Below are 26,195 nucleotides of genomic sequence, written 5' to 3'. Positions count from 1 at the left end.
AAATTTAGCTTAATGGGTAAACCATGTGAGAGCTAAAAATTAATCATCACTGCTTTCATCACTGCTTCTAATAAATTACTTACAGAAGCAAAACAAACAAGAAAAAACATGAGGCCAAGGGATAGACAAATAATCCAAGAGTGTAAGAAATTCAAGGCTGACAGTGGTGCCACACAGCCCGAGAAGCCAATCAGGATATTCTCAGAGCATGAATGAAGAGCTGAAAGAGATATCACAAAGTGTATGTTTCTTCTACCATAAGAAGGAAAGGTAATTCAAAATGCTAAGAAAAAGAAGATTACAATTATAAATATGATATCATTTTGAGTAAATGATAAAGAACAAAATGCTGAAAATACTTGTTGAGTGGCACAAATATAAAGAGCCTAGCTCCTGCCCTGGTTACACAGTTAATGATACATACATGGGCACCAAACTGTAAAGGCTGTTTGACCTATTTTTCAATTTTTAGAACCAATCAATTGGGAACCCACAACCAACAGAACTCAACAAGGGAAAGTGGAGTAGCAGGAAGGAAAAGGAGCAAACAGGGTTGAGGTACAGAAGTTTAAGAATAGTTATTTAGGGCTGGGGATATAGTTCAGGGGAAAAATGTATGCCCTACATGTGTGAGATCCTCGGTTCAATTCCTAGCACCAATCAACAATAACAACCTCAACAAAAAAGTTATTTAAATTTTTAAAAAATAGTCAACGAAAAATAAAAACTAAAAACAAAATTTAGAGGAGGTGGGTTACTTTTTTTTTTTTTTTTGCTTAAAGTTAATTAAATAAAGAAAAATACGCACATCATTTTAAGCTACAGAGATAAACACCATAATTCTTACAATAAATAGTTTGGTTTTGTTTGGTACCGGGGATCGAACTCAGGACCTTGCACTTGCAAGGCAGGCGACGGGACCACTAAACTAAATCCCTGGCCCAGTTTTGTTTTTGTTTTTTTTTTTTGGTACCAGGGATTGAACTTGGGTCCTTACGCTTGCGCAGCAGGCGGCATAACCACTGAACTAAATCCCCGACCCCCAGTTTTTTTAAAGTAGTTAGTTATCTTAGGAGTGAGGAAATATTATTTTAGTGCTGCATAGTGACTTATGCACATTACTTTTTGTAGTAATTGTAAAATGAGGATTTAGAGCAAATCTGATAGAAAATAATCCATTTTATGAGCCAAAAAAGACAACATAAGACTTTGTGCTATGGCTTTCCATTTCTCCTTTAATAAACTGATAATGCAGTAGAATGCAGTTTCTACTTTTTTCACAGTGTTTCACACAAAAGTAAATGAAAGGACAGTGCACGGTGGGAAGCTACAAGGGTTGATTATTGAAAAAGAAAAGTAAAACCAAATGAGGGAAATGGGAAAGGAAGCTAATGCCAAAACTGCTAAGTACATAGTAATGATGTAAATCTACATGGTCCTATAACTGTTTCAAGTAATCCAACTGTTTGACTATTCCAGATCGCAAGTCTCCTTTATGGCCAAAAGACCATGAAGTGAACAGCAACACAGTAAGTGATCTGAGGGTTCATGGAGGAGTAGGAAAGAAGTGAAAGCAAGAGATATGGTAGTAAGTGCCAGTGGTCCCAGCTACTGTGGTGGATTTAGGCAAAAGGATCACTTGAGCACAGGTGCAACACAGTAAGACTATACATACCTCAAAAAAATTTTTTTTCAAGAACCAAACTGGTCTGTAATGCCAGTAGAGAGAACCCAAGAACAGTAAGACTGAGACAAAGAGTACACTACTAAGTAATGCCACAAGCCAAGTGCTAACATCTCACAAAATAAAAGACAAGGGAACAACTACGAGGATAAAGACAGGGCAAAAACTATGATTAAAGGATGATCAAAGATAATACAGCAGGCCTTAGGAAGTATTTCAGATAAGGACGGGAGTGCTGGGCTGCTGGCACAGCAATGGGGAGACAGGAAAAATGCCAAGTGATAACCTGAGAGCTCAGGCCCTTCTGGCAAAGGCACAGCAGGCCCAACACTGAAGGTTCCTCCTTGGACTAGTCACTGCTAGTCACTAGATGCTTTTGCTTCTCAGCTTCATTACAGATTTTACCACAGGAAGGTATCCATTTTTTTTCTTCCTTCACTTCAAGCTAAAAAACAATTCAATACTACTCTGGCAGTAAAAACGCCCAGTGATAAATAATTGAATGCTTACCCCTACTTTCCGTAAGAGATCCCCCACAATGTTTAGTGCTGATATCCTAGCCGAAGGAGTTAGTGGACTGGTTCCAAAACCATTTGGTATAGCTAGAGAAAAAGAAATGGAGAGTGATGACTCTGACAGTTCTCTTTACATTTGATTCTATTCTTGATGTTACAAAGCAGGGTACACTCAAAAAATCAACATACTATTTCAAACTATGAATAAACTATAGAATAGGGGTATCATAAACAGGTATAACCATTCTCAAATTGATGGATAATTTAAACCATATTGACTTTTCATTATTACAAATAATGCTACAAGGATACTTATCGCTAAACATCTATTTAAGTATTTCTAGAGAGGAGATTCCTAAAAATAGAACTGCAGAATAGAAGGATGTCCATTTTTTTGCACCTTAATAGGCAAAAATGCTCCACAAAAAAAGTTGTGGCAATATCAGCAATCTTCATAGTGGTGTCCTCAATAACATTAGATATCATCTTTTTTTGGCAATCGATAGTCATGTTGTCTTAATTTTTATTTCTACAATAAGGAGGCATTTGAAGCTCCTCTTCTGGAAATAATCTGTTTATTCTTTGCACCTTTCTATACTTGGCTGTCTTCACCAATCTGCACAGCAGACTATGGATATGCACTCTTTCTCTCATATATGCTGTATATATGCAGTGTGACATTTCTTTCAAACTTTGTGTTTTGGGGGGAACAGTTGGCTGCCCCATTTCACTATTGTAAAAATGTTCCCAACATTTTCTCCTAGTAATTTTCTAAATTTTTTACATTTAGATTTTTTTTTAACATCTAGGGAATGGGATATGGCTCAGTAGCAGAGCACTTGCCTAGCATGTGTAGGGTCCTGGGTTTGATCCCCAGCACCACACCCCAAAAAAATGTTTAGATAACTTAATGCAGCTGTAATTTATAGTTGCCTAAGATATGGGACATGATCTAAACTTTTTTCCTCCTAATGGATAGCCAGCTGTCCTAATACCACTAAATTTCCAACATGTAGGCTTCATGTACCATAATTACAGGCTGAATTCTTTAAACATTTGAATATAGTCTGTTCCACCAGAAGTATCTACTTTTTTTCATGTTTTTAAACCTTCACATAAAAAAACCCAAAAACTATACGTATTAATGAGTACCATGTACTGATTCAATATATGACCAGAAGAAGCATGTTATGTTTGGTATTTCAAATGCTGAGACCCTTTACTAGTCTTTTTTTTTTTTCCAGCAGTGCTTGAGATTAAACCCAGGGCCTTCACATTGAGGAGTTATAGCACCAGCCCTTTTATATTTTGAGACAAGATTATCACTAGTTTTCTAGCTTGGCCTCAAACTTGAGATCCTCCTGCCTCAGCCTCGCAGACTCCTGAAATTACAGGTGTGTGCCACCACACCTGGCTAATATTAGCCTACTTCAAACTTTTCTTGACTATTGTTGCACACATTAAAAAAACAGAATAACTTTACCATCAACTTCTCAATTTTAAAAATCCTGTTAAGGACTTCTGTAAGAAGGCAAAATTACAGATTGATTCCCATTCAAAATCACAGTATTTACCATATTTACTCACATCCTCTATCATACGCTTCAGTAAAGGTTTTCAACTACGTTTATTTCTTTATCTTTAAGAGATAGCATATTATAATAGTTAAGAGCTCTGAACTGAATACCAATTCTGCCATTTATTAACTATGTGACTTTGGGTACGTTATTCAAATGTAAAAGGGGCAAGTAGCACTTACTGTCAAAACATTGTTAGTAATTACTTAATAGACTTTTAAAATGTTTACCACACAAGTACTTAATAAGTATTAGTTCTTTTTTTTTTTTTTTTCATGTTTGTTTTCCACAGAGTGCTAATCAGCAACTAAAATACTCTGGGCATTTTGTAGGATTTTTTTCTTCTTCTCTTCTAAAATATAATCACGCTGGAAGTTAGGCCTTCATCTCATTCACTACTATATTCTCAACATCTGAATGATACATGGCATATAACAAGTATGCAATGTGATACAGGTAAATGCTATACATTTCTTGATAGGTAATTCTGAATCTCATTTTTCTCTATTCTCAATTTTTAGGTAATTTTTTAGGTATTTTTAGGTATTATTAAATCTGTGCTTTTAAGGTGAGTTGTCTTTAACATTTTTGGAAACAGGCATTATACAAATAAGATGCAATGAAAGACAGGCCACTTTACAGAGATCACCTCTCCAATCTTGCCACTGACTTCTCTAACCATGTGCCTCTCATCGTACTACCTGTGCTGACTTCATGTCCTGAAACTGCAGGGACCCAAGATGCAGCAATTTCTAGGCTCATGAAAGTTCCTGCTATCAGTTCCAGTGTAAATACGTATCTATTTGGATAAATATTACTGCCTGGGGTTGACATCTAATCCTGTGTCAGGACAGGCTCTATATCCTGTCAACTCCCCAAGTTCCTGAGTAAAAAATCTTTAACGGCTGTTAAAGAATGGGCACTGCCTTTGGGTGTCACCCAACAGAAGCTTTTAGTGAACAACTGAATTTTCAGAACTTACCTGTGTAAGTCTAACGGCATGAAACCAGAAGTTTGTTAGTTCTTAGATTATAGTAATTGTGAAATCTTCAAACATATTAATTATCCTGAAAAACTTGACTGCTATAACCTATACTGCCTGCTCTGTGTCCTCAGCAGCAAGCTCAGTGCATATTAGTACCGTCACTAGTACCATATGACTATACAGCATTTTCACATACCTTATCTCATTTCACCTCATAACAAGTCTAAGAAAATCTAATCATTCGGCTGGGGATTTAGCTCAGTGGTTCCAGCACCTGCCTCACAAGCGCAACGTCCCAAGTTCAATCCCCGGGACCAAAAAAAAAAGAAAATCTAATCATTTGAAATGCGGCTACTACCACTGAGAAACTGAATTTTTTATTGTATTTCATTTAAATTAATATAAACAGTCACATGTGGCTAGTGGCTACTGCGAACAGCACAGAGCTTACTGTACTAATTTCACAGACAGCAAACCTTCTCATATCACTCTGAAAGGTAAAACCCTGTATTTTGAAACTGGGCAGGAAGATAGATAGCTTCAGTTTGGTATAAAAGAAGCTTGAGGAAATGGGAGTAACTGAGATATGATCTGCAAACTGCAAAAAATAAAAAAAATATGAACTGAGCTTTGGAAATGCATCCTAAGGTTTTACCTACTGGCTACTAAATAGTTTTTCTCCTGGGCTGGGGATTTAGCTCAGCGGCAAGCATAAAGCATAAGGTCCTGAGTTCTATCTCCAGTACAAAAAATAATAATTTTTCTCCTTATCCGGGCTAAATAAAACACAGCTGATGGCTAAAGGAATCTACTCAACATACAACTCATCAATTACCTGGAACATCACCTTTGATGATGGCAGCTCCTGAAGCATGTAACAGAATGTGCATATCTATTGGAACCAGGCTTATGTGCATCCGACTAGCAGCACAAAGATTCTGCGTACATTTATGTGCAAAGCCCTCTAGTATCCCATAATATAATAAGTGGCAAAAGCAAGAAACAAAACCGTATTTAAGTATGATCCCAAAACCTGTGTGTGATAGAGGTGTACACAAACATACCCAAGCATACACAGCAGGAAAAAACCTCAAAGTGTTAGGACAGCTGCCTTTAAATGAAAAGATTACAGATGGTTTTTATTTATTGTCTTTTGTCTGTTCAAAGTTCTTAAATTTTTTCTGCATGGGGCTAGGTGTGTAGCTAAGTGGTTGGGCACTTGCTTAGCATATGCAAGACCCTAGGTTTAATCCCCAACACTACAAAACAAAACAACTCTGCATAAACATGTATCACTGCTACAGCAAAAAATAAATTTTCCTTTAAAACTTTTTAACTTTTTTTGATGGTAGCAATATTTTGTTGTTGTTGTTTTTTTTAATTTTTATTAGTACGTTTGCAGTACACAATGATTACATTCATTGCAGGGAATTGGTTCATGTACCTAACACATCTCAATTCTGCTCCCCCCTTCCTTCCATCCTCCCTTTTTTGCCACCATCAGACTCATTTATTTATAAGTCCTTATAAAGTTATCATACACATACCAAAACCTTTAAAAGCACTTTAATAAGTTGATCTTTTTTTTTTTTTGAGACAGGGTCTTGCTATGTAGTTCAGGCTCACCTTGAACTCATTATGTAGCCCAGGCTGGCCTCAAACTCATGGCAACCCTCCTGCCTCAGTTTCCTGAGCACTGGGACTACAGGCATTTACCACCATGCCCAGCAATTTTATTTTAAATGTAGCAATCACCTCCCTGTTTCTTACTATGAGTGGCCTAGGAAAACAATTCCTCCTCCTGCTTCACATAGCAATAAACCAACTTTTAAACTGCCAATTACTGTTTAAGCCTTAAGAATTCCTACTTCACCAACAAACCATAACAAACCTTTTAGGGAAGGAAAACTGTTTTCTGTTCCTTTGCCAACAGGCGTAGCCGGCAAGGAGAGAGAAGCCTGGACAGCAGAATCCATCTTCTCACAGTCCAGAGTCGGAGAACTAGGAGCCGACTTTCGGGTCACTTCCTGTTGTCTTTCCCGAACTGCTAGTTCTTGCCTTAAATCTGCAAAATGTTGCAAACAAAAGCAGTACTACTCCTTAGAGAAAGCAGATACATCATGCAAGTCACATCTGAAATGTCACAGAGGCATTTTTCCTAACAAACTATTTCTCAAAAATGAACATCATACTTAATAGCTTTCATCTCAAAGGTAATAAAAATGACAGTTCCTGGCCAGGGATTTAGCTCAGTGGTTCGGCCATGTGCCTCACAAGCACACGGTTCCAAGTCTAATCCCCAGTACCAAAAAAAAAAAAAAAAAAAAAAACCCAATGAGCTAGTAATTTTCATCTTTCAATGAATGCATTTTAGAAGTATTTTTATTACTGACAATGCTGATGAAAAGCGTAAAACCACCCCTCTCACTGTCAGAGGAAGCAGAAAGATACCAACTTTGTAAAAAGTGAGCATTTTATGAGCATAAAAACATTCTTTTCCTTTGCCATTTCTAAGAATCTCTTCTAAAGAGCCAGGGATTTAGCTCAGCAGCACTGTGCCTGCATTGCAAGCACAAGGTCCTGAGTTCGATCTCCAGTACCAAAAAGAAAAAAAAAAGGAATCTCTTCTAAGAAAATCATTTAAAATGCTCAAATATCATGTATGAGGATTCTAGTCAAAACACTATTTTTTTTAGGTTTTTTGGCGTTTTGTTTTTTGAGACAGGGTCTCGCAATGCAGTTCATGCTGGCCTTGAACTAACTATGTTGCCCAGGCTGGCCTCAAACTCACGGCGATCCTCCTGCCTCAGCCTCCCAAGTGCTGGGATTACAGTCTACGATTATAGGCATGCGCCACCACACCCAACAAACACTCACTATTCAATAGATAGACTATATACAATAGAATATTCCATAACCTTTTTTTAAAAACCTGTTTTAAAAGATTTAATGGTATGGATTACATACCCCATGATGGGGGGGGTGGTGAGACAGGCATTATATAAAGGAAAAAATACAGACATGGCTATATACAGTCACAGGAAAGACTAGGAAGAAATACTGTTAGTGGATTCTCTTCAGACAAAGGGATTGGCAGTGATTTTTATTTTATTCTTTATTCTGCATTTCATTATATATAAGGAAAAAAGGGGGGATTTTAAAGGAAAGTATTAACTATATGTACAGTACGTATACAACAATATTTATACACATACAAAACTATTTCAGTAAAATCAATTAAGAAAAAAAACCCAAACAAACCTAAAAATATATATGTGCAGTGGCAGTGGTTAAATCTTTGAAATACAAACCAGAGTGTGAATCACAGCCAACAAACTATATTACCTCGCAAAAAACTCAAACTCTTTCTGCCTCAGTTTTCTCATCTATAAAAGAGCTGTGCCAGACATGGTGGCATGCACCTATAATCCCAGCACTTGGGAGGCTGAGGCAGAATCATCATGAGTTGGAAGCCAGCCTGAGCTACACAGTGAGCTCAAGGCCAGCCTGACTACACAGTGAGACCCTGTCTCAAACAAACCAAAAAAAAAAAGTAAAACAAAATAGTTATAATACTTACCTCTTAGCATTGATGATACAGGTATAAACAGATTAACAGATTAAAAACACTTAACATGGCATCTCAAAATTATATAAACTGTAGTTTGAAAGAAATTGAGGGCTATGGCCAGATGTGGTGGCACACACCTGTAATCCTAGCTACTGAGGAGGCTGAGGCAGGATTCCAAGTTCCTGGCCAGCTGGGGCAATTTAGCAAGGCTTTGTCTCAAAATTTTTCTAAAAGGCCTGGGGATGTAGTTTAGTAGTACAGCACTTGCCTAGTATATACAACAAAGCACCAGGTTCAATCTCCAGCACCCCAAAAATATTAAAATAGATCCTTCTGCTTATAAACACCAAGGTAATATTCTCTAAGCTACAAATCTTACCTCTTGCTTCATCCTTTAACCGCTGTACAGAAACCAACAAAGATTCCTTTTCATCAAGTTCACTTTCTAAAAATGCATTTCTTTCAATGGCCTGATTTAGCCTTTGTTCAAAGTCTTCCAGTGAAACTATTGTTGCTCTAAAAAGGAATTCATGAATTAAATAAATAACATGTGCAGATAAAATAGCTATACAAATGGAAACAACGTATTTTAATGCCATTCCTGACCCTGCTGTCATGGCCCAGTTCAGCGGGAATGATCTCACCCCATTCAACAAATATTAACACGTACCAGTATACTCTGAGCCCTCCCACTCTGCTATCTGCTGCAAAAACAAAATTCCCTAACCTCAGATTGGAACTCTGAATGTCATCTCCATTTTTATCAATTCCTGGCAACTGCCAAAATGTCTCTCAAATCCATTTCCTCTTTATTCTTCAGCCCCAACCTTCTCCAGTCTCCTGCCTTAATTCTTCATCCATTAAGCTAGATTACTCCTTCAGTGATCTTCAAGTCTTCTCCCTGCCTCTAACCCCTCAGCATGATCTTCTCAAATCAAAATCCGGTATTACTCCTCTGTATAAAGAAAAAAAAATTTCAAAGAGCTCCCCCACTGCCTAAAGAGTAACTCTTAAACACAGCACATTAGGTTCTTCCTAATCTGGCCCCGATCATCTTCCAGTCTCATCTCATTCAGCCACACTGTGTCTAGACAAGTCAAAGTGAACTATATTAATACCTCAACTACCTCTCTGCTCTGCCCTAGTATCTGTCTCTTCACTCAGTTAACTGTCTCTTAACTCTTTCGTAGACAGCTCCAATATCTGCAAAAGCTTCCCCAGTTCCAGAAGGCGCTTCTGCCACTGCGCTCTCTGTCATGCCCTGGAGCACCAGCATAAACCTTCTTCTTACTACTGCCTTTGTCCAAGTGAGTTCTTATCTGTCAGCCCCTAGGGCAGTGACTAGCTTAGTTCAACCCCAGCTCGGTGTCAATCACTTAAGAGTCACTAGATAGAGCCGGGGATTTAGCTCTGTAGTTCCACTGCCTGCCTCGCAAGCGCAAGGACCTGAGTTCGATCCCCGGTACCAAAAAAAAAAAGTCACTAGATAAATATTAGGGAAAGAAATACTAGGCAATAACTGTAAGGTAATAGGAATTAGATTTGGAATAGTTAGGAAACAACTAATTACAGAGGCATAAAAACTTGGTAATAGTAATAGCAAGTCACTACAGGTTGCACAGGAAAACTGTTATAAATGCAATTATTTAGGAAAAATTCATTAGGCAGTATTTAAACATAAAGAAAAGGAATATAAATTTGCTAGGATATAACTACAGAATCCAAGTGTAAGGCTTGAGGACCTACACACAAAGTGTGGTAATACTGAAAACACAGAGAGAAGATGGAGGGATGCATGAGACAAGTTTTAAAGAAGAACCAGAAGGGTTAACAAATAGCTGCAAAAAAATAAAGGAAAAATTAAAAGAAAAGCTTGGAGGAATGTTATCAGGGAAGATAAGGATTTCTGGACCCTTTCAATCCAATGAGTTACAAGTGACATGAAATACCAAAAGGAAATGTTCTGGGACTAAGATTTAGATAAAAGGTTGATCCTAATGATATAGATTTTAATCACTGATTGCCATCTTTGACTTTTCTCACAAAATACACACCATTTACCTTTTTGCTCGCTCTAGGTCATCATTGGCCTGCTCCAGCTCTCTTACATACTTATGCAACTGCTCCTTAATGGCCCTGGTCTGACTTAAATCATCTTCTAATACAGAAACCTGCTTGTAGCTCTGTGCGTACTGATGTTCTAGTTTCTCCTGAAAGCATAGAGAAGGATGTATTATTAATATAGTCTTCTTTAATAAAGAATATAACCCAATAAAAAACTTCAAGGAACTCACCCATACTCTGAGTTGATGGTTTCCCTCTCCTTTTCACAAAGTTTTATTTTTTTAATAAGATTTTTAAAAGAATTCAACGACACATGTATTCTAAGGACCTTAACTCACATAAAATTCAGCCAACAATTTTACCCTCAGAAATAACTCTAATAATACTCTCTCTAAAAAGAAATAAAATAATGAAACCCTTGCCAGGCATGGTAGAACATGCCTGTAAGCCAAGCATTCTGGGAAGCTGAGTTAGGAGGATCCAAGTTCAAGCCCAACCTGGGCCACTGAGCCCTTACTAAGAACCTGTCTCAAAAAAATAATAGCTATTCTCCTTCTAGGTATGTTGCCCAAAGAATTATACTACAGTGATACATGCATACCCATGCTTATAGCAGCACAATTATCTTCGAAGTGGCCTATATGCCAATCGACAGGTGGATAAAGAAAATGTGATATATATATGGAGTTTTTTGTTGTTTTTTTTTCTTTTGGTACCGGGGATTGAACTCGGGGTCCTTGGGTTTGCGCAGCAGGTGGCGAAACCACTGAGCTAAATCCCCGGCCCTATATGGAGTATTATTCAACCACAAAGAAAGATAAATTTGAGTCATTTGTAGGAAAATGGATGCACCTTAAGACCCTAATGTGAAATGAAATAAATCAGACACACAAGCATAAATACTGCATGGTTACTCTTTTATGAGAAACCAAAAATATAAATAACTTAAAGAGCAAAAGAAAGGATAATATGAAGTAGATAGATCCTCTGCAAATGGGAAAGGGAATTAGGAATGAAGGGAAGGAAAGAGGGTTAAACAGAGGAGAAAAGCATTAAAATGTGTCATGGTATGTACATATACCAACCCCCACAATGAATGTAATCAATATACACAGCAAACATACTAATATTTAAAGGTTAAATATGTAAATAGGGCTAGGGCTATAACTTAGTGTGAAGGCCCTGAGTTCAATCCCCAGTACCACAAAAAAGAAAAGAAAAGAAAACCCTTGTCTCAAAAATCTCCAAATATGATAGAGAAACCTCTGTGTTCTCAAGCTAAATGCAACCCAGGATAAACACTGAGAAAAAGACTGCCACTCAGAGTTCAAATTCCCTACCCCTTGCCTGGCCTCCCCACCTTTCCCAGTCCCACCGACTCCCTAACAAAAATATTCCCATGCAGTTGGCTAAAGAGAGTGATGAAGAGTGGACAGAGATTAATCCGTTCACTCCAAAAAATTCCTTTTTAGCAGAGAAAATTTTAAACCAAATTAAATTCCAAAACTGAAGGGGCTATGAACAATGAAATAAATGCACATTTCATATAAATATAATTTTAAAATACACACAATGAGGCAAACAATTTATCAAAATAAATCATCAGGTAGCTTTTGAAAACTGTAAGAACTGCCAGGCATGCTGGTGCACACCTATAATCCCAGCACACAGGAGGCTGAGGCAGAAGAATCACTGTGAGTTTGAGGCCAGCCTGGTCTCCCTAGGAAGACCCTGTCTCAAAAAAGAAAGAAAACTGCAAAAACTAAAACAAAATATAACTAGGAACATTACAGCTAGAAAACTGAGAGCCAAAGATTTCATAGTGAACCCCTAAACTCTGAACCACCTTTCTCTTGGTTCAATGAAAGAAAACATTTTACTTAAAAATTCACTTTAAGCTTTTTAAAACATTTTTTGGTTGCTTGCTATTCTTACACAGCATTTCAAAAATATTATTTCTCATTTTAATACAATCCAGTACATTAGATGCCAGTTCTGTCACAATTACCTTTAATGCCTCCACTTCATATTTCAATCTTTGGTTATCAGCTTGCAGGTCTCTATTTCTTTGCTCTGCCTGTTCTAATTGTGCCTCCAACTCTGCTTCTAATTCTCTGCTTCCTTCCTGGAATTCAACTAGCTCATCCCGAGCTTCCTGGAAGCTAATCAGAAACAAAGTGGGAAAGATGAGGAATAGTAGGAACTACAGGATCATCTTGAAGATAATTATACATCAATTCAATAATCTTTGTCTGAAAACATATGTTCTCATAAAATATGCTAAACAATAAAAACAATCTACTTTGTATTTTTACTCTATACATTTAAGGTTCAATGAAAATGAACTATAAGCCCCCAAAAGACTCACAAATCAGTGATTATAACAGTTATGAAAGTGTACATGGTTCAATATCATTAGCTTCTTCCTCCATAGAACTTAAAAACTGGAAGAAAAAATATATCTTTATTTTCATTAAAGCAACTTAAACTGGGTTATTATTCAATTCTGTTCAAGAGAAATCACAGATACTCACATCATAACAGAGTTTTGCAGGTATCTCTAAATGTCATTTATTCTCACCACTAATTCAAAATTTGTTATTACACACTCCATTAGATCTTAGTATGCACTGACACATTATCACTATACTACAAATTAGTTTAATAGTTAGATAAATTGCTTTCAAATAATTGGTTTCCTCTGCAATGTCTCTATTTAATTTTATACATTTACAAACATTCAGAGGAGAGGTCCATAGGTTTATCCAGCACATGAAGTCATCTGTGACACAAAAAAGAAGAGTGGCTGCCATAGATACATATCATCTATATCCACTGGTACAACAGAGTAACTGGCTTCAGTGACAACAATGACAGATCAATAAGGTTTGATAAGGCTCAGTAAATTCTGTTAACCAAAATAGGAAAATGTGTAAAAAATTATTCCATTCTTAACAAAGAAATTTAAGACAAGTTCAGTATGGAAAAGTTATTATCCATAAGTCTCCCAACTAAGTAAAATAATTGAAATTTATATAAAATGTTCCACAGCCCTGATGCACATCCTCCTCTGTCAAAGCTTGGCTGGCACCAGATACTAATAAGGCTTGCCTAGAGAGAATTGAAGTCCGTTACAGCATCCTCCAAATGGGCAAGTGAGGGAGAAATAGTACACACACAGCAGACCAAAGATGGTCCGGTCTAGTAATAAACATTCAAAGAGGCAAACTGTCAGAAGAACTCACGAAGACACTACGTTTTCCTACTACTTCTAAACAATAAAGATTTATGGCATTTTTATGCTACTTAAAATACAAGCAATGTTATAACTATTTCTAAAATCACAATCTGAAGTCTGAAACTCTAAATTTAGCTTTGTCTTAAAAAAAAAAAAAAAAAAAGCACAAGCCTGTAATCCTAGAACTCTAGGAGGGTGAAGCAGGAGGATTACAAATTCTAACCAAGCATGGGTAACTTAGCAACTTAGTGAGGCTCTGTTCCAAAATAATAAAAAAGGACTGGAGATGTAGCTTTGGGTAAAGTAGGTTCAACCTCCAGTATGAAGTGGGGGTGGGGGGAGCACAACCTAGACACAGTGTATTCCAAATTCCTTCCCTTACTTTGTTTTCTTTTTTGGGTACCAGGGCTCGAACTCAGGACCTTGTATTTGTGAGGCAGTCCGCAGCACCACTGAGCTAAATCCCCAGCTTTATTTAAATTCCCCTACTTTTAATATACTTTTCCACATTACCTTTGCTTATACTTCAAGGAAAGCTCCTTCCAATAAGCAGTTTCTTCCTTTAAACTTGAAAAATCTGGTATATCTTCACCATCCATGATCAAGAAAGCCTATGAAATATTAAAGACAAACTATTATAAATTAATAGAACACAGGAATCTAAGTAAAAGCTTAAAATCTGAGACAACACTAATTCTGCAGCATTCTGGAGGGAGTTAAATATCAAACATTCTAGAAGTGTGTAACTCTCTCATATAACTTAGGCATACACATCACTTCACTGCCCTACTCAGGAACAACAAATATCTCAGATGAGGTGATGACAGGAGACAAAACAACAAAGCCCTCTGGTACAAAGCCAATTTTGTGTTGCCCTGGATTGTGTTGCCCTTGGCCCCACAGAATCATCCAGCACAGAGCTCCGACAGTTGTTCTTCTGGGAATCAGGTGACAGAAAAAAGCATACTGTCAGAGATGCTCCTACTTCGTACTATTCCCTAATATACAACTGCCTCAAAACCCCTGCTTGAACATTTCACTCCAGGTGATGCTACCAGATTAGACATGCCCAATAATTTACTACTGTCACATTTCTAAAAGCCTTCTTTTTGTTAATTATCATTTAAGTCCAAAACCTCTTCCAAAAATCTACTCATCTCCAACTTCAGTGATTTTTTTTTTGAAGGAGTGTGCTACTGTGGATTGAAACCCCAGGGCTTTGCCTATGCTATGCAAATACTCTACCACTGAGCTACATATCTAGTCCTTAATTTTTTTTTAATTTTGAGATAAGGTCTCACTAAATTATCAAGGCTGGCATTGAACTTGCTCAACCTCCTGAGTAGCTGGACTTTCAGGCACATATCACCACTCGATCTTTTGCGTTGGTTCTTCTCCCAAGGCATTCAGAGAAAGAGGGAAAAAACCTATTTAGTTAACCTTCCATTTGGACTAACTAAAACTCCCAACTGATTATCAGGTTATGGAATACCAAAACCATCAGGCCCACTCTACATTTGTGCCTACTGTTTCTTATAGCCCCTTCCTAAGCCTCTCACTTTATATCCCAGCAATATTGTTCAAAACTGTCTTAATACCCCCATGCTATTTCAGATATGGCTATCTTCTCTACCTGAAATGGCTTTCCATTCCTTGCATTAGGAAAGCTCTTATTTTTCTTTAAAACCCAGCTGTCACCTTTTCCAGAAAGCCTTTCTTGCCCTTGCTCAAAGAGAATTAAAATCTCCTGTGCTCTCAGCTATGGGTATCCCCCACACATGCTTTCAATGATATCTTTGCCTCACAGCAGTGCATCTGATTACATCTTTGGGTCCCATTATTCTGTGTAGCATTATTGTATTTATTTCTACCCCAGCACAGTGCCTGCACAATAGGAGATACTCAATAGTATGTACTGAATTAAACCATAATTGATTCAACATAATCTATATGGGCAGCAAGAACAAGACCCAACTATAAAAGTAAATTAATGAAACCTCGAGATGTAGAGAACTTGGGAGTTCATCTAACACAGTTCATTAAGGCTTAGTAAGAACTGTCACAGGTAAGAATAAATACAGAACTCCAATTTCTAGGTAGGTATAACAAAGGGGTATGCACAACATTTGTAATGGAATAAAATAAAAATGTAACAATACATTTGGTTAAATCCTTTTGAGGCCTACTGCAAACTTTCCCTAATCAAGTCTTTCTTGGTCACACTATCATTACCTTGACATCTGCTAGTCAACTTTCCAATTGTCTTAAATTGCCAATCAACCTGAAAGTTCCTTGAACAAGATGGATCCCTGACACATATTACATTTCTTCATGGCACCGAACATAAAACCTTGCTCAGAGAAAGCACCTAATGCTTGCAAACATTTACCCAACACCTACTACGTGTCAGATACTGTTACACACTGGATAAATACTTATTGGCCAAATATACCCTCCTCTAATCTGATTCCCCTACACAAGCACACATTTGTCTGTATTATTCTATTCTTGGGGATATCTTTATAGCATGACAGCACTTTAAAATGTTAACCCCACAGGCTGGGAGTCTTGTTGAGGCTGGGTTCTAGGGTTCCAATTCTGCTGTTAAATTACTTAAGGAAACTGCTTAAATTCGTACAGCCTCAGTTTTTCCATCCAAAAAGGGTTTAATTTTATAATCTTGTCCCTTCATCAAAGTTCCCAATTCCCACTGCACTTTCTCAGATGTAGAGGTAATCTTACTTGTAACTAGTTTATTTCGTAGTAGTTTGTATGAGGACAAGGCTTATCCAGCAACAAGAGGTAGGTATTCATATTTCAAAGGATCCAAAGTACTTAAAGTCATCACCATGTGATATCAGTAACTCTTCAGAGTTATGGCCTAAGTCTCCTGGAGGTAAGGGACATATTTTAACAATCCACATAAAGACAAAATTACAAGACATATGAGGCAGCATCTAAACATGAGACAATAATCCCTGTGCCCTCTGAATACTCTACAGAAGGTCTTTCCACAAAAAAATGCCCTAAAATTGTGATTACGTTTAAATCTATAAATCCTACTCTAAAGAAGACAATCACAAGTTCATGGCCTTCAGTCCCTAAACTTGGATGTGGTACCATTTCAACACTGGCAACTATGTGTCAATATGCAACCCAAATGTTCAGTTTCTGATACCCAGTCCAATGAATTCTGAATTCTGGTTTTTGTAAAATGTTGTGAGGACCAGGGATGACACAGAAGCAAAGCTGTACTGCTAACTCTGCTTCCAAAAACAAACACCTTGGGCCAGGGATTTAGCTCAGTGGTTCCACCACCTGCCTCGCAAGCGCAAGGTTCTGAGTTCGATCCCCAGTACCAAAATATAAAAATAAAAATAAAAACAAAAACAAACAGCTCTAAGAGGAAAAAAAGGCGAAGACTCCCTAGTTAGTTCCTTGAGGGCAGGTCCTGTGTCATATTTATAAATCCTTCCATACACCATACATCACCAGAAACATGTGACGCAGAAGTTCACTATCATTTGAATTGACTTATAATCTTTTCTTCATTATTCTTTCTAATTCCAAAGTACCATTTTCCTTGAACACCTGAATCCCTGTCTTAGGGAAGGAATAAGCAAAAAGACTTACGGGTAGTTTATTTCTATCTCACAATGCACCACTCTGTATTAAAATCAAGGTTATAAAATCTATTATTTCCAGTTGTACAAACTATCAGTCTGATGCATGGCAAGGTACATTCACGTTCAGTTGTATAGGCACCACAAAGAATAGAGCTGATGGGACTTGCTAGGGAGAACCTTGGAGAAACCACTGCACATCACTGGCCTCAATCATCCAGCTCATCAATCCTAAATATACACAGACAACCAAGAGCTACAAAGGCAAATGGGAACTCCCAGTAGTATAAAGAAGAAAACCCTAGGACCTATGGAACTGAGAGGAAATAGATAATGCAGGAAATAAGAGAAATTTTTTCTCATACAAAAACTAAGAATTATCTTCCCACATACTTCCTGAAAGTTACAAAAGAATGTAGAAAACCATGACCGGCACAGCACAGGGCTCCAACCCAGGGCTGCAATGAAAAGAAGTCCCAGGATGAATTTTAGCCTCTTAGGTCCAGAGAGCAGCTCAAAACAAGGGATGGCTCCAAGAAAAATAGGGAATCCCATAAAATAGCATGATGAAAAGACTGGGTAAACCTGAGTATATGGTAAAGGTACAATACTCTTCTGTCAATTAGAAAAAAGGCAAATGTAAACCTCAGGAGAATAAAAAAGCAATTAAAGAAAATCCTGATTCTTACATAAAACATTTTAATGAATATTTCAAATTTAAATGTTTTAATTTACTGAATTTTAACTTTATAGCTATCAATGAACTTCCTTTTTTTTTTGTACTCAAAATCGAACTCAGGGCCTCAAGCTTTCCAGGCAAGTGCTGCACCACTGAGCTACATCCCTAGCCTCTGAACTTCCTACCTTTTTTTTTTTGGTACCAGGGATCAAACTTGGGTCCTTGCGCTTGCGCAGCAGGCAGCAAAACCACTGAGCTAAATCCCCGGCCCAGAACTTCCTACTTTTGAATGTCCATTTGTCATAAGTTTCATATGTTCCTGTGTTGTAAGGTCCCAGAATTTGGTAAACAAATTTGTATTCTTTTTTATGCCTTTTCTAATTTCTGTAGACTGTGGTGATAATACCTCTCAGTTTGGGTATTCCCAAAGTTCATATTTCTTGTCTTTTTAGTCTATGATCATTTAGCAGTTATCTCAGTCCCTTAAATATTTTTGTAGTCATGCTTTTGGTTGCCCTTAGGTTACATATAAGCTTTCTGAAGCTAAATAATTACTATTACTTCAGTATGGTACATTTTACTCACTGGTAGGATAATTTTTCTTTCAAGCTTTCGGTACTCTTTCTGTTACCATGCAGCACTTGATGATACTGCCAATTGTGTGGTCCATGAGTTAGTGTCCTTACAGAAGTTCCTAATGACTATCAGATGCCTTCCTCAGCATCTAACATTTATTTGAATGTACTGTACTGTATTTAAATGTGAATTCACTCCTCCAAAGAGGGTCAGGATTGTTTTCATCTATAAATGTTACTCACGTGCCCACTGAAATTTTTCTGGGTGGTGGTGTTTTTTGCTCTTTCCTACCTGCATACACAGTATCAGAACCTCCCAGCAGTTACTGCTTTAAAGGGGACTTAGCTAAGTACTGATCTCTGGGGAACAACATTGTTTACACCTCTGGGTGTACTATGAAGAATCCATTTATCTCTGGCTACAAAACAGAGATATATTCTGTTTACTGGTTTTCTGAGACAAGGTCTTGCTCTGTGGTTCAGACTGGCCTTGAACTCAATATGTATCCCAGGATAGCCTAGAACTCACTATGATCCTCCTGCCTCAGCCTCCCGTGTGCTAGGATCACAGGCATGTGCCACCATTGACATGTTCTTTTTTTTTTTTTGGTACTGAGGATTGAACTCGGGACCTTGTACTTTCGGGGCAGGTGCTGGAACCACTGAGCTAAATCCCCGACCCTACTGATATATTCTTAATACAATTACCACTCTTTCATCAGTGTCCCTGATGACAGAGGTTATAAACAGCTTTTTGCCTGAAACTTCTTGAGAATTTAGCTTTAGCTTTTGTATCTTGTTTGTCCAACTACTTACTTCAAATAAAGTTTTAGCAAAATTATTTCAATATCGTTTTACTTCACACTTTTTTTTTCTTTTTTTTGTTTTTTAGTTTTTTGTGACAGGGTCTCTCTGTGTAGTTCAGGCTGGCCTTGAACTCACTATGTAGCCCAGAATGGTCTCAAACTCAGAGATTCTCCTGCCTCAGCCTTCCAAGTGCTAGGATTACAGGCATGCGCACCACAACTGGCTTAATTTTCGTACTGAATCTTATGTGAACTAAATGACACTTTTTCTAATCAAAGGGCTCCTTCCACAACTTGCTTCTTGGCCCTTCAAATGATATTGTAACCTATGCCAGAAATCTTTTACTAAAATGAGCATCATCTTTTCCAGAATAAATCAAATTTTAAAATTTAACCAAGAATAAGGCATAGGAATAGCACAGCATACTGATCAAGAGTCTAGACCCTGAACTCAAAATGCCTGGATTTGAAATCAGGCTCTTTTACTCCCTAGTTGGGTGACCTTGGGCAAGATATTCAACTACTCAGTGCCCCATTTCCCCTCCTGTAAAATGGCGATAATCACTAACACGAGATTATTATGAATAGTGACTTAATATTTGTAAAATACTTTTAACAGACCCTGACCCATAGTAAACACAGCATAAGTGTTCATTAAATTATTAAGAATTGGTAGTTCAGTAGTGGATCTTTGAAGTTTGACTACAAAGTAAAAACAGGCTTCAGAATCTAAAACATACAAATGACTCCTTAACATCAGTCATTTCAGGAAGCTATATTCATATTTCAGTGATACCACCATCACTGAAAACATTTCCAAAACTTCTCTTTTGGAACTGCCTTTTTATGAGCAAGATTAATAACTAAGCAATAAGTTCTTACTCTGTTCACACATATTTGTTTCCTAAATTATTCAGCTCTATCGCTCTAATTTTATCATAAATTTTTAAAAATTTTATCAGACTTACCCTTTTTAAAAATCTGATTTTTTATAAATAACAAAAATGTACCACCACTGCAGATATACTGTTTCAGGGTCTAAAAAGATAGTGTGTTCAAGTTTCCCTCAAGTTATACAGGGAGGATGTGTTCACTGTCATCTGAAACTATGAAAGTGGAGATACTAAGACTACAGAAAATTAGCCAATATCAAAAATATAATGCTAAAAATAGGAAAAAAGATACATGGAGGCCAAAAACTAACTGAATAAACATAAACATCTGTTCAAATGGTACACGCACAATTTTCTGAAGTTGAAATGAAAGGAGATAATTAAGTATACTCCTAGTCTTCCTTAATACCATGTCTCATATGGAGTATGAGTCTTAAAATTATAACTTTTACATTAGATATTATCACACACTACATGACCTTCAGCTATATAACAAGTGACAACTCACTTGGGTTTAAAACAGCCTGTCTAAAATCCCTTGTTTACAAGGAAACTATTTCTTGCCCAATGGTAAAATATATTTCACACATTGTCTTCTTTTTAATAAATGTAAAGATGGACTAATGAGGTTGAAAGAGTTCTTCTGGGACCCCCTATATGTAATACATGCTTTTACTGAAATTCTTCTACTTCTCCCAAAGGTAACATACATCTACAGAATTTTTAACTTTTCAAAGCTGATCATAAATGAGATCTCTTTTAGTCCTATCAAACTTCTTTTGCCACCTCTATGAACTGCTCAGAAACTTCTGCCAGAAGTATAATTTTAAGCTTTAGTAATCAAATTTATCTCAGTATGGCTTTAAATGAATATAAAGTTTTTATAGGGCCAGGGATTTAGCTCAGCGGTTCCGGCGCCTGCCTTGCAAGCGCAAGGTCCCAAGTTCAATCCCTGGTACCAAAAAAAAAAAAAGTTTTATAAATATCACAAAAGGAAAATGTAAGTTTTAATTGAGATAGCTGTATGTTATTCATTTCACATGCTCCTTATCCAACTTCAATTTAATTTTTGTTTTTTCAAGACAGGGTCTCACTATGTAGTTCAGGCCAGCCTTGAACTCAGTATGTAACCCAGGCTGGTCTCCAACCTCAACGATCCTCCTGCCTCAGCCTTTCCGAGTGCTGGGGTTACAAGTATGCACCACCCTGCCCAGCTCCAACTTCAATTTAATTTAAAAAGTCACAACAGCTACATCTTCTGAAGATTTAAGAACTTCTTTCTGGATCAGGTCAATTTGTAAACAAAATAGTTAAAGATTTTCTTTGTTCCTTATGCCCTCTGATTGTAAATAATAGTAACTTTAATAATAATTTAGAAGATCAATCCCTCAGTGTCCCATGGCTTCTTCTCACTCCCATGACTTAATGCTGGATTTTATTCCAATAATTTCATTTAGCAAAGCCACTGCCCTATCAAGTGAACAAAAAGCAATATAAGTTATCAAACAAAATAACCAGCCACCCATGAACAAGCTTAAGAATAAGGTTTTTCTCATAACTAAATAGTTATTCTTTTAGGTGAGTTTACTAAAAAACAATTCGGTAAATCCTCTACTAGCTTCTGGTATATCTTAGACAAGGCAAATTTTTTGCTTTGCTTTCTAGCTGAGAAAGGAAAAAAAATCTCACTCAAAAAGCCAGAACTCCGAGTCTAGAAATGTAAATTCTGATCCAAGCTAAGCCGCTCACCAACTTGAACGCAACTATAAATCACTCCATTGCCTCTCACTTAGGCTCAATTTCCCTATCCAGCAAGTGGCAATACTGTTATGTTACAATTCCAGCGTGATAAGATTCAAGAGATGTATAAAAGCGCTACAGGAATGGAATGGAATCATCATTAGTGAAAGAACCTTCACTTTCTTAGCAAAACTTAATAGTTACCTCGTCTCTTGCCAGCAAAAAAAAAAAAAAAAAAAAAAAAAGAGGCGAGCTCAAGCAACTCGAACCTGTCGGTGACACTTTCCTGAACTCCAGGGGGTGATTAGCAGTTCCGGGCGGGGAGTCGGGAATGCCAATCATCCCCCGGCGTGGGCTGCGCCCGCTCTCGCCCCCAAGGAAAAAGGCTCGGGGAGATCAAAATTCAAAAGGCTCTGAACAACACTCACAGCTGAAGAGGTTCTGCGGAGGCTGAAGGGTGTAGGCTGGGTGCGCGCTGCCACCTCCGACTGAGCCAGCCACTCCTTGCGCCACCAGTGCCCTGACCCACTGTGCCACGTCCCGGCCTCCGTCTCCACCCCGGGACAGACCACATCTGGAAGCCGCTGTACTTGCTCCCTCGCAAGCAACCCTGGTGGGTCACAGCTCGGACCAGTTCGGGAAAGGGACAGTTGCAGCGGTTGGAACAGTTGACCCCCAGACTGGGCGCCGCAGAGCCCAGCCCCGGCCCGGCTGGCGGGGCCTCAGACTCAGCGCCCGGGCCGAGCAGGCTCCCCCGGGGCAGGCCTTAGCGCCGCTGCCCGGCGCAGGCCCTCGGGAGCGGCCCCGTGCGGCAGGCTCACCTCTAATGTGTCAAAAGCTCATGTTCGCCACCGCCCGACCGACGTCTCTGCTCTGCTGGCCTGGCCAGGCCCGCCCAGTCGATCAGCTGCGATTCCCTCTACAGCCCCAAGCTCCACTCCACGCACCTCCACGCCCGGCTCCTCCCCGACACGTCAGGGGCTGCCTAGGTGTCGGAGGCCCTTCTGTGACGCGAGGGGCGGGTCTCGGAGCATGCGCAGGAGCGCGCAGGCGTGAGGGGTGGAGCTGTGGCGAGGCTGGCGCACAGGAGGCCGGCCAGAGCCCCGCGCGCTGACGTCAGGCTGGCGGCGGCCTTCCGCGCAGGTGCCTGCGGTCCTCCGCTTTGGTGTGTGTTAGGCCTAGGCGTTTTCTAAAACCTCAGCGCTGTTAGTACCCCGGGGAACTTGGAGAGGGAAGTAGGCGCTCAAAAAGGAGACGTGGGAAAAAAGAAAAGGCGACGTGGGAGAATGGGCAAGCTGCTCAGGGAGTGGAAACTTAACGGAACAAAAACGGTAAGGGGCCAGGGATTTAGCTGAGTGGCTCCGCGCCTGCCTTGCAAGTGCAAGGTCTTGAGTTCGATCCCCGGTACCAAAAAAAAAAAAAAAGTTTAGGGACTTTTGCTGTATCATGAACAATACAGTGCTACTTTCAGTGCTGTTAGGATGGTTTTGTCGGGGTTTTGGACATAATAACAATGTGGATGACATGCCTCAAGGTGAGACCAGCCTGAGCCTTGGAGGCCCAGTCACGCTTTTGCGGGAGATAGACATGAACAATACAAGATGAATTGTAAGAGGGACCCAGATCAATGAAGATCAGAGAAGGGATTAATAGGGTTTATGGAAAAGATAACACCTTGCACTGGACTCTGGAGGATATAGGGTTGAAAAAATGATATTAGCAATTCTGGCAATTATGCTAAATACTTAGTCTGCATTATGTCATCCTCACAGTGACCCCATGAGATCACATATTATTCACATTTTACAAATGAGGAAACAGACTCAGCAAAATGAAGTTGCCCAAGGTCACTCAACTAGGAAGAGAAAGATTCCAGATTTACACCCAGTCTTGTTATTGGCCACTTAGATTTTATATGCTTGGTCCATTTGCTCACCACTGACCAAATCAAAGGAGGCCATATAGTTTGGTAAAAAGGAAAAAAGGAATTTATTTAAAGCCAGCTCTGATAGCGGAGACAGGGGGCCCATATGCCTCAAATCACCATCTCCTTGGGCAGGTAAGGGTCTTTTATAGTAAGGAACAGAGGGGAGCGGGAGCACAGAGAGACAATGCAGATCTCCACACTTGCTGCCCTCTTTGATGTATTTTTCTTTCTTGTGGAAAAGAACCTGAGCTCAGGCCTCCTGGGGCCTGTATCTGCATATTCTGTCACTTCTTTTGGACTGGAGAGAAGAGGGGATATTGATTATGTGCTCAGCAGGAGGAAGTTTAGAAAAGTTGCCGATCTCTAAAAATAAATCTAACTTTTAAAATTCCATTTTCCAGTGCTGATTACAGTCTAAATTGTCTGAAACCACACTATTACCCACTGCTATACTGACACTCAAATACAAGAATATAGTACTAATAATACCATTTATTGGGCTAGAACACTGGGCTAAATTCCTTTTTATTTTTATTTATTTTTTGCTAAACCCTCCATACATTACCTCTCACAAGCCTGTGAAGCTGGAATTACTATCTGCATTTTATATATTATAAACAGAGAACCAGAAGAGCTAAGGTTTAAACCCAAGCAGGTCTTACTCTAAGGCCAGTGGCCCAGGACATCTTGGAAATTGAGGTGCTGGGGCTCTGCTTCCCTGGCTGAAGCTGTGCTCTAGCTGATGAAATCAGAGGCAGGGAGGTGATTCATGAAGGCTTTCCTGTAGACCTGGTGCTAAGACAGAATAATCCCACCCCAAGAGGATAGACTGCAGCTCTTGTCCCTGCCTCCTGGCTGAAATGCTAGGATACTCATTGAGTCATCTAATGGCAGGCCATGCCCTTCAGAAAATGTTGGTGTCATCTTCCAAGGCACTGCACCTCCCACACAGCCTGGAACTAGAACTGGTATTTAAGAGGACAGATGTATTGGTCTCATCTTAATGAATGGGCTTTGGTTGGCCGAGCTCTCAGAGAAGTCAAAGGCTAATTTCCCTCCTCATTGATTGAGCTTTCTCCCTTGGAGATGGGCCCTGGGGCTGAATAGTGTAATAGTCAACAACATTTGTGTCATCCCCCTGCTTCCAAAATGCCACATCCAGGGAAAATAGAGTACAGAGGAGTGTTGGAGACAGTCTCAAAAGGAAACAAGTTTTAAAATCAGTTTTGTGACAGTAGAAAAGGGACCCAGGGATGTAGCCCACCAGCTCAGACTGCCGAGCAAGTGCAAGGCCCTGACTTCGATTCCAGGTACCAAGAAGAAAGAAGAAAAAAAGGATGGGTGAGGGCTGCCCACCTTCTACCTTTATAAACCATTGGGAAGAAGTTGACAGCCCTAGAAGAAGTACAAGGTTTTTGTTGGATTGAGCCAAAGGGCTCAATGTCACAGTCCCTGATAACATGCATGAACATCCCAGGTGCTTCTCTGCCATGAACTCTGAGATACAGGAAACAGAGACAAGATTCCACAACTGGAAGGGGTGAAGGTTGACCACTTGTCATAGGGCAGGTCTGGGTATAAGCCCAAACTAGCTAGTGAACTTAGGCCACCTCACACATCCATAAGAGGTGGTACATAGACCTGCTATGAAATTCTGAGGTGGAGCTTATTTAACTTGATGCTGAAACTGAAGGCTTGATTCAGCCTAGTCTATATTCTTTTGGCCAGTATTTTTTTCTGAGCAATAAGGGCATAGATGAAGCTGAATAAGGGACGCCCAAATGCTGGCTGTTATTGATGTTTTGCTGGGTATGTCCGCCTACTGTTCCCATCACCACCTCCAGCTCTACATGCCTAAACTGCCTAAGCTCTACATGCCTTAGCTGAAATTTCCAAAACAATTTTCATGTCTCTGCCACTGGTGCCATTATGGTCCTACTCACAAAGGAACAGAGCCCTCATCAGATCACCCTTAATTATTCCTCTCCTCAGTTCTCATTTCCCTCACATAGTCACCAAGCCCCAATGACTTTCCCTTCACAAACTCTCAATCCATTCATTTCACAATTCTTTCTTCTTGCCCCCCCCCAAAGTCTGCTATTTATCTATTCTTCCCTCCAGACGTCTCTCCCTCAAATTTCTTCTTGTTCCAGTCCAGCAATCCACACATAGCCATCAGCACAATCTTTCTAAAATCCCAATGCATACACAGTACATGACTAAATTTGTTTGGAAATCTCATTACTTCTGTGATAAAGTATAAACTATGAAGTGTGGCATTCAAGGCTCCCAAAGCAACTCCAGCCTACTTTTGCAAC

The 26,195-nt window shown here is 39.0% G+C and overlaps 1 protein-coding gene and 1 long non-coding RNA gene across 10 annotated transcripts in view; one reads left to right on the top strand and one right to left on the bottom strand.

Moving 5' to 3' along the window:
* Positions 1–26,195, bottom strand: part of Ndel1 (nudE neurodevelopment protein 1 like 1) — a 52,118-nt gene that overhangs the window by 10,295 nt on the left and 15,628 nt on the right. For 2 of the 7 annotated variants that reach the window (XM_004857503.3, XM_004857499.3), the window contains exons 1-8: positions 22,772–22,953; positions 14,148–14,245; positions 12,405–12,558; positions 10,394–10,542; positions 8,712–8,848; positions 6,653–6,826; positions 5,597–5,626; positions 2,195–2,286 (exon numbers count right to left, since the gene is read on the bottom strand). In XM_004857503.3, coding sequence (XP_004857560.1) covers positions 2,195–2,286; positions 5,597–5,626; positions 6,653–6,826; positions 8,712–8,848; positions 10,394–10,542; positions 12,405–12,558; positions 14,148–14,233 — 822 coding nt within the window. In that variant the 5' untranslated portion in view covers positions 14,234–14,245; positions 22,772–22,953. Of the gene's footprint in view, positions 1–2,194; positions 2,287–5,596; positions 5,627–6,652; positions 6,827–8,711; positions 8,849–10,393; positions 10,543–12,404; positions 12,559–14,147; positions 14,246–22,378; positions 22,954–26,195 lie in introns of those variants that run through there. The other 5 variants (XM_013076857.3, XM_004857502.3, XM_004857500.3 and 2 more) reach the window with 4 other exon arrangements.
* The window catches only part of LOC106010447 (uncharacterized), a 34,132-nt gene continuing 30,990 nt past the window's right edge, over positions 23,054–26,195 (top strand). For 2 of the 3 annotated variants that reach the window (XR_015443234.1, XR_015443233.1), the window contains exon 1: positions 23,054–23,281. This is a non-coding gene — a long non-coding RNA (uncharacterized LOC106010447). The remainder of the gene's footprint in view (positions 23,282–26,195) is intronic. The other variant, XR_001184252.3, reaches the window with a different exon arrangement.

Source organism: Heterocephalus glaber, unplaced genomic scaffold, assembly GCF_053883595.1.
Source record: "Heterocephalus glaber isolate CG9 unplaced genomic scaffold, H.glaber_assembly_v1.0 deba00001564, whole genome shotgun sequence".
Taxonomy (NCBI): Eukaryota; Metazoa; Chordata; class Mammalia; order Rodentia; family Bathyergidae; genus Heterocephalus; species Heterocephalus glaber.
This window is presented reverse-complemented; position numbering and strand designations above follow the sequence as displayed.